We start from the raw sequence: 12,333 nt of genomic DNA, 5'->3' as shown, positions 1-12,333 counted from the left end.
GTTTTTGCAAAAAGCAGAGGATTTGATGGGAGACAGAATATGTTATAGGAGTAACAGGAGATAAAGAGAAGGGGAAAGGAATAGGCTCTATGGGATTGCATGAAAGCTGTGGGCCAAATGTCCTGTATTATTATTGCATTGATAGAGGAGGTTGAAGCAGATTTCATTGGGCTTACCTTTGATAAAATGGAAGAATTGAGTAAGGGAAATGGCCCAGTTGGGAACACTGGGTTACAAGTTCAGCACTCTGCCACTGAGTCTGAGTGAACCCTGTTGCAGAAACCACGATGCAGACAGGAGTTGATATGCAGATTCAAAAGCAAGCTTTACTTTCTTTTACCAAGATGAGCAAAAACAGGAAATCAGCCCAACTCAAAAATGCAGTTATCCAAAAGATAAATTCAGCAATTCAAGATCATGATGCACAAATAAGATCTAGAAATGGCAGGCAGTAAGCAGACATCAAAAACATAGAAAAGACTAAAAATCACCAGAGGCTCTTGCTACTTACAAGATTCAAAGCACATTTTGTGGTGAACAACATATACCTGTCTGGACACGCCCCCTACTGACTGCTCCTGTGGCTCCTCCCACAGACCCTGTGGACACGCCCCCTACTGACTGCTCCTGTGGCTCCTCCCACAGACCCCTGTGGACACGCCCCCCACTAAATGCTCCTGTGGCTCCTCCCACAGACCCTGTGGACACGCCCCCCACTGACTGCTCCTGTGGCTCCTCCCACAGACCCTGTGGACACGCCCCCTACTGACTGCTCCTGTGGCTCCTCCCACAGACCCTGTGGACACGCCCCCTACTGACTGCTCCTGTGGCTCCTCCCACAGACCCCTGTGGACACGCCCCCCCACTGACTGCTCCTGTGGCTCCTCCCACAGACCCTGTGGACACGCCCCCCACTGACTGCTCCTGTGGCTCCTCCCACAGACCCTGTGGACATGCCCCCTACTGACTGCTCCTGTGGCTCCTCCCACAGACCCCTGTGGACACACCCCCTGCTGACTGCTCCTGTGGCTCCTCCCACAGACCCTGTGGACACGCCCCCCACTGACTGCTCCTGTGGCTCCTCCCACAGACCCTGTGGACACGCCCCCCACTGTGCTCCTGTGGCTCCTCCCACAGACCCCTGTCGACACGCCCCCCACTGACGGCTCCTGTGGCTCCTCCCACAGACCCTGTGGACACGCCCCCACTGACTGCTCCTGTGGCTCCTCCCACAGACCCCTGTGGACACGCCCCCTACTGACTGCTCCTATGGCTCCTCCCACAGACCCCTGTGGACACGCCCCCCACTGACTGCTCCTATGGCTCCTCCCACAGACCCCTGTGGACACGCCCCCCACTGACTGCTCCTGTGGCTCCTCCCACATACCCCTGTGGACACGCCCCCCACTGACTGCTCCTGTGGCTCCTCCCACAGACCCCTGTATAAAGGCGATTGAGGCCTGAGCCCGGCCTCTCAGTCTCCAGGATGTCGTATGTTGGTCACTCACTCCTGGTTCCTTCTTCCGGTCAATAAAAGCCGATATCTCGCCTTTATGTCTCAGAGTGAGTTATTGATGGTGCATCACATTTATTATCAAGGGGTGTATAAATTATACACCTTGTTTGCTCACAGGCAGCCACAAAGCAAGAAACCCAAGTAACCCAATTTAAAAAAAATAAAGACCAAAGACCACTGCACAGAGAAAAAGAAGGAAAACACACAATCCATGCAAACAATAGAAGCAGGCCAACACCATTCCATTCCAGTAACACACAAAATGCTGGCCAGGCAGCATCTATAGGGAGAAACACTGTTGACGTTTCGGGCCAAGACCCTTCATCAGGACTAACTGAAAGAAAAGATAGTAAGAGATTTGAAAGTGGGAGGGGGAGGGGGAAATGCAAAATGATAGGAGAAGACCTGAGGGGGTGGGATGAAGCTAAGAGCTGGGAAGGTGATTGGCAAAAGGGATACAGAGCTGGAGAAGGGAAAGGATCATGGGACGGGAGGCCTCAGGAGAAAGAAAGGGGGAGGAGAGCACCAGAGGGAGATGGAGAACAGGCAGAGTGATGGGCAGAAAGAGAGGGAAAAAAAGGAAGGGGGAAAAAAACTAAATATATCAGGGATGGGGTAAGAAGGGGAGGTGCATTATCGGAAGTTAGAGAAGTCAATGTTCATGCCATCAGGTTGGAGGCTACCCAGCCGGTATATAAGGTGTTGTTCCTCCAACCTGAGTGTGGCTTCATCTTGACAGTAGAGGAGGCCATGGATAGACATATCAGAATGGGAATGGGATGTGGAATTAAAATGTGTGGCCATTGGGAGATCCTGCTTTCTCTGGCAGACAGGGAGTAGGCATTCAGCGAAACGGTCTCCCAGTCTGCGTCAGGTCTCACCAGTATATAAAAGGCCACACCGGGAGCACCGGACGCAGTATACCACACCAGCTGACTCACAGTGTCGCCTCACCTGGAAGGACTGTCTGGGACCCTGAATGGTGGTGAGGGAGGAAGTGTAAGGGCAGGTGTAGCACTTGTTCTTTGTGTGTGTTACATGAATTTCCAGCATCTGCAGATTTCCTCATGTTAGTGTTCCATTCCAGACTGAGGATTCAGATCCAGATCACACTTTAAGACTGAGCAAAGCAAGGTACAGGAAGCAGGGTTTAAATACACAGACCTTAATTGGGAACATGTGCAGTCAATGCTCAGTAACAAGACAGTCCAATAATTTCTGCAAAAAACCCTTCAGGAACTATGGCTGCCCCCTGCTAGCCAATGCCAGAATAGACCAGAGTCCTAACAGATCGAGGAGTTTTGGCAGAAAGGCGCATTAACAGCAGTCAGGATGTCCTGTAGCTTGGTTCACTGTTTCTGGAGTATTGTGTACAGTTCTGGTCACCGAATTATAGGAAAGACGTCAACAAAATAGAGAGAGTACAGAGGAGATTTACTAGAATGTTACCTGGGTTTCAGCACCTAAGTTACAGGGAAAGATTGAACAAGTTAGGTCTTTATTCTTTGGAGTGTAGAAGGTTGAGGGGGGACTTGATAGAGGTATTTAAAATTATGAGGGGGAAAGATAGAGTTGATGTGGATAGGCTTTTTCCATTGAGAGTAGGGGAGATTCAAACAAGAGGCCATGTGTTGAGAGGGGGCAAAAGTTTAGGGGTAACACGAGGGGGAACTTCTTTACTCAGAAAGTGGTAGCTGTGTGGACCGAGCTTCCAGTAGAAGCGGTAGAGGCAGGTTCGATATTGTCATCTAAAGTAAAATTGGATAGGTATATGGACAGGAAAGGAATGGAGGGTTATGGGCTGAGTGCAGGTCGGTGGAACTAGGTGTGAGTAAGCGTTCGGCACGGACTAGAAGGGCCGAGATGGCCTGTTTCCGTGCTGTATATGAAGGCCCACTGCTGAGAGGCCACTGGGAGTCACACACAAGCATGAGCATCTCTGGTTGGTCTCGACTCACCAGGCATCTCCAGATCCCTTGAACTGAACTTGCTTTTATAAAGTTCTAGGGTTGTTCAACATGGATCTGTGCCCATGGCAACTGTAATGCCCATCTGCTCCAACATCATTTGCCCGCATTAGGACCACAGCCATCCAGGCCTAAACACAACAAATTCTGCAGATGCTGGAAATCCAGAGCAAGACACACAAATTGCCGGAGGAACTCAGCAGGTCAGGCAGCATCTGTGGAAAGGAATAAACAGTCGACATTTTGGGCTGCGACATTTATTCAGGACTGAGAAGGAAGGGGGCAGAAGCTGGAATAAGAAGGTGGGGATGGGGAGGGAGAGGAGCACAAGCTGGCAGGTGATCGGTGAGACCAGGTGTGGGGAAAGTAGGGTGGGTGAGGGAAAGGGTCGAATTCAGCAGCTAGGAGGGGATAGGTGGAAGAGGTGAAGTGCTGAGAAGGGGTCTTCAATGCCTTGTCTATTTAATTGTCTGTATAAATCAGTGATTCCACCCTGGAGTCCATGGACCCCTCAGTTAATGGTAAGGGTCCATTGCATAAAAAAGGTTGGGAACCCCTGATCTAAATCAACCTCCCTCCGATTCCATCACTCACCTACACACTAGGGATAACTTCCAATAACCAATTAACCTGACCTTGAGGTGTGGGAGGAAACTGGAGCAGCTAGGGAAGAATGCATGGAATGGGGGAACGTGCAAACTCCACTCAGACAGCAACCGAAGTCCAGAGTGAATCCAGGCTGGGGCTCTGAGGCAGTAGATCTGTAGTGCAACGTAAACTCTCTGTCTCCGCAGACCCAGTGAGGCGATAACAAATTCGAACTTACCATTCCATTCTTCCTGTGATAGTAACTGAGCACTGGGAAACGGCCTCCCTGCCGAAACTTGGCCACAATCTTCAGTGCAGCATCTTTGATGGACCTGTGGACGATCACAGCATCCGGGTAGCTCGGGCACACAGTGAAGTCCTTGTTCACATAACTAAGGCGCCAATTATTAGTCTACATGAGAGAGAAAAAATGACTAATTAATTGTTGCCCAGCAGAGGAGTTTGTGCACTTTGAGAAGGAGCAGATTAAGGGGCAGCAGCAAGTTTACAGGGCAGGGAGGTGATGATACCTGGTGAGATGGCAGGGGCTCCATCCTGGTCAGCATTCCCCAATCACCTTCATCATTATGTGCCATACCGTATAATGTGTGTGACCATGGTGACCGTGATTGTTCCTGGCAAATTTTTCTACGGAGATGGTTTGCCATTGCCTTCTTCTGGGCAGTGTCTTTACAAGACGGGTGACCCCAGCCATTACCAATACTCTTCAGAGATTGTCTGCCTGGTGTCAGTGATCGCATAACCAGGGCTTGTGATGTGCACCAGCCGTTCATACGATCATCCCGCTCTCATGGTTTCACGTGACCTGATCGGGGGCTAAGCAGGTACTACACCTTGCCCAAGGGTGACCTGCAGGCTAGCAGAGGGAAGGATCACCTTAAACCTCCTTTGGTGGAGACGTATCTCCACCCTGCACCCCTTCCTGACTGTCACTCAGTTTCCTGTGTCCTGCACATTGGGTGTAACTTCCTCTCTATATGTCCTATCTATCACCCCTTCAGCCTCCCAGATGATCTGGAGTTTATCCAGTTCCTGCTCCAACTCCTTAACGTGGATTGCTAGAAGCTGCAGTTGGATGCACTTCTCCCTGTTGTAGTCGACAGGGACCCAGGAGGTCTCCCTGACTTCCCACTTCCCACAAGAGGAGCATTCCACTATCCTGCCTGTCATTCCTACTGTCCTAGCTGAGCTGATATAAAGAAGAGAACAAAAAACTTGGTGATAGGCGATTCTTTGGTTAGAGGAATGAACAGGAAATTCTGTGGGCAATAACGAGATTCCCAGATGGAATGTTGCCTCCTGGGTGCCAGGGTTGGGATATCTCAGACCGTGTCCTCAAATTCTTAAGTGGGAGGGTGAATAGCCGGAAGACGTGGTCCATGTACCAATGACATGGGTAGGAAGAGTTATGAGGTTCTGCACAGGGAGCTAGGTGCCAAGTTAAAGGTTGTGATCTCAGGATTGCTACTCGTGCCAAATGCTAGTGAGGCCAGAAATAGGAAGATTATACAGGTTAAAACGTGGCTAAGGAGGTGGTGTAGGAGGGAAGGCAAGAGATTCTTTGGATCTTTGGGCTCTCTTCCAGGGAAGGTAGAACCTGTACAGAAGGGATGGTTTGCACCTGAACTGGAGGGGGACTAATATCCCAGCGGGAAGGTTTGTTAATGCTACACGGCGGGGTTTGAACTAGAGTTGCAGGGGGATGGGAACCAATGCCAGAACAGTTAGTGGAGAGGTTGTGGAGGCTGATGTTGGTAAGACCTCAGACAAAGTCAGGAATCAAAAGGTTGGGCATGGTCCAACTAGTGTCCTGATCTGCCTATATTTCAATGCCATTAATATTGCTGGAAAGGCAGATAATAGTGTTGAAGGTGAGGTAGCTGGTTTAAAAACAGAGGCAATGTGTAGTGAGGAGAGGCTGCTCATAGGGAAAAATTAGTCAACAGGCTGAGTTGTAGGACAACATTAAAAAGGGAGAACACAGTACTGAAGGTGTTGTATTTGCATCTGTGCAGTATACATAATAATGTAGATGAATTTGCAGCACAGTTACAGATCGGCAGGTATGATGTTGTAGGCATCACTGAATCATGGCTGAAAGAAGATTATAGCTGGGGGCTTAATGTCCAAGGAAACACATTGTATCGAAAGGACAGGCAGGAAGTCAGAGGGGCTGGTGTTGCTGTCTTGGTAAAAAAAATGAAATAAGATCATTGCAAAGAGGAGACAGGGCCAGAAGGTGTTGAGAATCATTGTGGATACAGCCAAGGAACTGCAAAGGTAAAAAGACCCTGATGGGAGTTGTATACAGACCCTCAAACAGTAGTAAGGATGTGGCCTACAAATTACAATGGGAAATAGAAAATGCATGCCAAAAGGGCAATGTTACAATAGTCATTGGGGACTTCAATATGCAGGTAGATTGGGAAAATCAGGTTGGTGCTGGATTACAGGAGGGGAGTGTTAGCATGCCGAGGAGCCTGCGAGAGCAGCTCACTAGAGGATCAGCTATTCTGGATTGTGTGATATTAAGAGTTTCTTCAGATAGATAAAGTGTAAAAGAGAGGTAAGAGTGGATATTGGACCACTGGAAAATGATGCCAGGCAGACAGTAATGGGGGAATGAAACGGCAGATAGACTGAATAAGTATTTTACATCAGTCTTCACTGCCGAAGCCACTAGCAGTACGGTGTCAGCGGTCATGTGAAGTTACCATAAGTAGAGAGAGGTTCCTGGGAAACTGAAAGGTCTGAAGGTAGATAAGTCACCTGGGCCAGATGGACTACAACCCAGAGTTCTGAAAGAGGTGGCTGAAGAGATCATGGAGGCAACAGTAATGATCTTTCAAGAATCACTAGATTCAGGAATGGTTCCAGAAGACTGGAAAATTCCAAATGTCACTCCACTCTTCAAGAAGGGAGAGAGGCAGAAGAAAGGAAACTATAGGCCTGTATGACCTCAGTGATTGGGAAGATGTTGGAGCTGATTATCAAGGATGAGATCTCAAGGTAATTGGAGGTACATGATAAAATAGGCAGGATTCAGCATAGTTTCTTCAGGGGAAAATCTTTCCTGACAAATCTGTTAGAATTCTTTGAAGAAATAACTAGCAGGATAGACAGGGCAAATTGGTTGATGTCGTGTACTTGGATTTTCAGAAGGCCCTTCACATAGTTTGGGACTGCTTTGCTGCCTCAGGGTCTGGACAACTTGCAACTGTTGAGGGAATAATATATTCAAAATTGTATCGAGATATTTTCTAGGAGAATGTCAGGGTAATAGTCCATCATCTGAAGCTTACTAGAAATTAGATGATGCAATCAATGATCCTAAACACAAATGTAAATCAACAAAAGAATGGCTTAAAAAGAAAATTCATATTTTGGAATGGCCAAGTCAGAGTTCAGACCTTAACCCAATTGAGATGCTGTGACACGACCTGAAGAGGGCTGTTCATGCAAGATACCCCAGAAATATTGATGAACTGAAACAGGTTTGTATGGAGGAATGGTCTAAAATTTGTCCTTGCCATTGTAGAAGTCTGATCAGCAGAAACAGGAAATGTTTAATGGAAGTTTCTGCTGCTAAAGCAGGTCCTACCATTATTAAATACAAGGGTTCACATACTTTTCCCAGCCTGGACTGTGAATGTGTTCATTAAAGATATGAAAAATACAATGGTTTGTGCGTTATTAGTTTAGGCAGATTGTGCTTGTCTATTATTGTGATTTAGATGAAGATCAGACCACATTTTATGAGTAACTAATTTAGGTGTGGGTCAATGCGACTAGGCAGAATAACAGTTTGGCACAGACTAGATGGGCAGAATAGCCTGTTTCTGTGCTGTAATGCTCTATGACCTCGAAGGCAAGAGTTCAGAGACACTTGCTGCCGTGTCATAGAGTCATAGAGCACTACAGCACAGAACGAGGCTCTTCAGCCCATCTGGTCTGTGCTGAGCTGTTATTCTGTCTCGTCCATTTGAAGCATCTCAACCAGAGATGTCAAATGTTTATTTCCCTAGTCTGTCAATCAATGTGATACTCTGTAATCTGTGGCCCAAATTTATATATATTGATGCATTCCTAAATCCACTAATAATGTTAATTAATAAAATATAAATAGCAAACTCAGATTTGAAACAAAGAATTGCTTCAGCATCAATTGCTGGTTTGAAGATTTCCAAGAATCTACTATCTCACGGAGAGGTGCTTCTAAAACGAACAATGTAATTGTCTGAAACATCTTTAGTTTAGAATGTTCAGTAAGAGACTAACGTGTGACGACAGCCTGTCGTACTGCACTTCCGGACGGCACAGGTCCCAGCCTTGCCACAGCTTCACACTCTTGGGTCGGTAGAAGAAGGGATACATGTCAGTGACGGATTCCAGGGACGACAGGGCCTGAAATCCAAATCAGAACAAATGGTAACGACAGCAAAGGAGGACCCCAGAGCTTGCAAATAAAGACACAATGTTACCTTAGGTCCCACACCACCAGGATCAGGGACAGTTATTACCCCACAACCACCAGGTTCCTGAACCAATGTGGATAACTTCACTCACCACAATGAGCCTTAGGTCCCACACCACCAGGTTCAGGAACAGTTATTACTGTACAACCATCAGGCTCTTGAACCAGTGTGGATAACTTCACTCACCCCAGCACTGAACAGATTCCATAACCTATAGACTCACTCTCAAGGACTCCACAACTCATGTTCCCAGTATTATTTATTTATTATTTTATTACTTGTATAATTTGTCTTCTTCTACACATTGATTATTTGTCAGTTTCTGTTAGTTATAGTTTTGCATAACTTATATTGTATTTCTTTATTTTCCTGTAAATGCCTGGGAGAAAATGAATCTCAAGGTAATATTGTATATGGTGACATATATGTACTGTGCTAATAGTTCTACTTTGAACTTTGAACTTGGGAGAAGACGATTGAACTGTGAAATGAGGTGGGATGCCAGGAAGTGGTGGTGCTGCAAGACAGCCTGATTGGTGATCCAGTGTGTGACCGATTCAGTGAGGTGAAACCTGATTGGTGATCCAGTGTGTGACCGTTTCAGTGAGGTGAAGCCTGATTGGTGCTCCGAGTGAGTTGAAGCTTGCTATTTGCATGTCATGTCATGTCTAAACTTTTTCCAACCATCCCCTCCCCAGCATCTCCTGAAAGGCAGAACATGAGGGGAGAAAAACTTCAAAAATGTCTTTCCTGATCTCCTTCAGACAACTGATGTGCCCATTTACTGTTCACCATCCTACCTTCCTTAAGGCTGAGTCTCGGTGTCCTGCTGTGTGTTAACTTTATCAATTCCCAAAAGTGATCGGGTAACCCGTGACCCTGCAGAGATCTGCTGTGTGCTGTCTGGAATTGACTTGGGAAGATGTACAATTGGAAGGAACCATGGGTGTTAGTTTGAAGCAGCACTTCAGTAAACCTGAAATTTTGCAAGTATTGGTTTTGGGAAGTGAAACGGAGTAGTTTCAGGTCAAGTTCACTGTCATACTTCTGCCATTGACAGCTGAGAGAACATATGGTTTAGGAGCTGTTAGTCTATTTGGCCGATCAAATTTGCTCTGCCATTTATTTGATCCTGGCTAATTTAATCTCCCTCTCGGCCCCAATCTCCTGCCTTCTCCCCGTATCTCTTCATGCCCGTGAGAAGCGAGCCATCAGTAGCTTACACCACAGGTTGCTGCAGCTACTGTGCTGTACAAAATGCACACCAGCCACAGCCCTGCAGACCTTCAAGCCATGCTGCCTTCATCTTATGAGAGTCGGCGCACGACACGATCAAGTTTATCTGTGCCTGCTCATGCTGTTTCTATGCCTGATGCGAGAACCTACACACTGGATAGAAGCTTCCTTCACTGTGCTACCAGAATTTGGAACAGCCTTCCAGATGCTGTGGTTGAAAACATCTGTGACGACGGGGTCCAAGCCTTAAAGAGTCGAGTGAACAAACACCGATCATCTCTGGGAGGGAAGTCACATGCTTCTTCATAAGCTATCATGAAGGGGACCAGGATGGCAGTGCTCGGTTGTTGGCAGGTAGGGTTAATACCCGACTTTCAAGAGCACTTGTGAGTTATGTTCCATCTGGACTTAGTCCTTCAACTGTGGAGAACAGTGATCAGGTGCTGTTTTCTCCCGGTTTTTAGTTCCAAGTGCTCCTGTCACGTTTTGTCACCCTGTAACCTTACCCTTCAATCTCTCTGAATTATGGAGGACAGCGTGTGTACAAATGTCTCTCTCCAGCAGACCATCATGATCATCATGACTCCAGGATTTCTACTATTTTTTAATGTTTCTTAATTGTACAGATGATTTTTTTTGTGTTCTATCGCTGAGCGGCAGTGAACCGTCTGATTGGCCTATCAGAGTTCTCTTTGGGAACTAGTTGACGATCAGCATTTCTGATCTGGCTATTGTTCACGACCGCACTTAATAAAAACAATACCCTGACTAATCAAGAATCTATCAATCCCTGCCTTAAATATACCAAAGACTTGACCCCCGCAGCAGTTTGTGGTAATGAATTCCACAGATTAACTATCCTCTAGCTAGAAAACATTCTTCCTTATCTCTGTTCTAAAGATATATCCTCCTCGTCTGAGTCTGCCCCTCTGACAATAGCGATCTCTAAAACACTTTAGCATTTAAGCATCATCCGATACCTCAATCGAACTTGCAATGTTTAAGCATTCCTCCATTCCTGGAATCTCTAGGAACCAGACACACAGATCTTTACATTTTACTGTTATTATCCCCGAGGACCCAGAAAACCTGAAAAAGAGAAGAAAAACACCGACAAGCTCAGTGGTAATTTTGGGAGCACAGATGATGGATTCTGCTGAAACTCCTGAAACTGTCAGAATTAGCATCAAACTTCTGAATTTGAATCACAGCACACAACTTTACCTGGATATTTCATTTTCATAAGGAAAAGCCTGTCTATTTCTGGCAACATTCAAAGCTCTGAAACTATTGATGGATTATAAAGTCAGTTCAGGCTTGTTCCCCCTCCTCGCCCTCCTGAATTAAACGGGAATGTCACAGGGACACAGTTGGGTCTCAGGCGATCACCTAGGTTCATGCAGTTCTGAAGCTGCGATAGGTTTTCAGGAATTGGCAGAGGGCTGAGCACTTATTACTGAGGTCTGGCTGTAGAAGGTGGTAACCATATCAGGACCTGAGACTTGATCTTCTCTCAAGGAATGCTCCTCTCTCTGATGGAGAAAGCCCATCCATCCCCCAGACAGGGGGCCTGGAGAAGCCACGCAGAAGTCTGTAACATTGGAACAACAAGTTGCTGGTCTCTCGCTCTCGTTTCAGGAGCAACCTCTCTCTCCCTCGATGGAGGGCTGGGGGGGGGGGGGTTGTTGGTGCTCTGCTGCTGCTTGTGTGATGGGAGGGGGGCCCTTCGCAGTTCTGATGTTTCTATCTTACATACTACTAGGTTTCTTGTTTTGTGGACGTCTGTGAAGAGTAAGAATTTCAGGCTGTATACTGTATACATTCTCTGATATTAAACTGAACCGTTTGATAGCAGCAGAAAGGAGACCTGAATGGCCTGTTTCTGTTACAACCCCCTTCACAGTCACATCACAGCAAACAACAAACAAACAAACAAAGCATTGCTGTGCTAGCACAGACAGAGGCAGCCCTTAAAACGATCTGTGCAGAAATTACGACGAGCTGGACCGTTGAGGCTTTGGCCCAATGGGCACCAAGCTGAAGCCTCCGGTAACTGTGGCAAGGAACTGTTGGCTGTGCTCGAGAAGGCACAGAGCACGAGGCTTGTTTGAAGCACAAAGAAAGCAGCGGGCAGCAATGAAATACCAGACCTGTCCCCGTATGGTTCATTCACACACTGGATGGTTTGGTATCCACTCAGGTTCTGAACACTGGTTGAAAAAGAGAGGAGAGAGAAGGCACAAGAGAAGCATTTGTTAAATGCCCTGGATTCAGGTCACCCCACCAACACTAGTCATGTTACATCAGAAAACAGGAATGATTTTTGTGGGTTAAATACAATTTGTTATTTAAAAAATTGATGTCAGAAACACAGAATTTAATTTTCAGAAATAGGCAGAGAGGAAGCATTAGAAAGTGTGAGTTCGGGAACACCAAGGCAGCTTCATTCTTCAGACCTGGAATCAGACAAATGTTGATGCTAAGCTGCCAAGAAGGTCTCAGGGTGTCTGGGAGCCCCAGGGAAGGGTCA

General features: G+C 46.7%; 1 protein-coding gene across 1 annotated transcript in view; it reads right to left on the bottom strand.

Annotated features, from left to right (window-relative positions):
- The window catches only part of LOC132380393 (myotubularin-related protein 9-like), a 40,709-nt gene that overhangs the window by 16,384 nt on the left and 11,992 nt on the right, over window positions 1-12,333 (bottom strand). Inside the window, exons 2-4 of the mRNA XM_059949146.1 lie at window positions 10,784-10,892; window positions 8,371-8,496; window positions 4,310-4,483 (exon numbers count right to left, since the gene is read on the bottom strand). Of these exons, the coding sequence (XP_059805129.1) occupies window positions 4,310-4,483; window positions 8,371-8,496; window positions 10,784-10,892 (409 nt within the window). The remainder of the gene's footprint in view (window positions 1-4,309; window positions 4,484-8,370; window positions 8,497-10,783; window positions 10,893-12,333) is intronic.

Source organism: Hypanus sabinus, chromosome 24 (assembly GCF_030144855.1).
Source record: "Hypanus sabinus isolate sHypSab1 chromosome 24, sHypSab1.hap1, whole genome shotgun sequence".
NCBI classification, from domain to species: Eukaryota; Metazoa; Chordata; class Chondrichthyes; order Myliobatiformes; family Dasyatidae; genus Hypanus; species Hypanus sabinus.
This window is presented reverse-complemented; position numbering and strand designations above follow the sequence as displayed.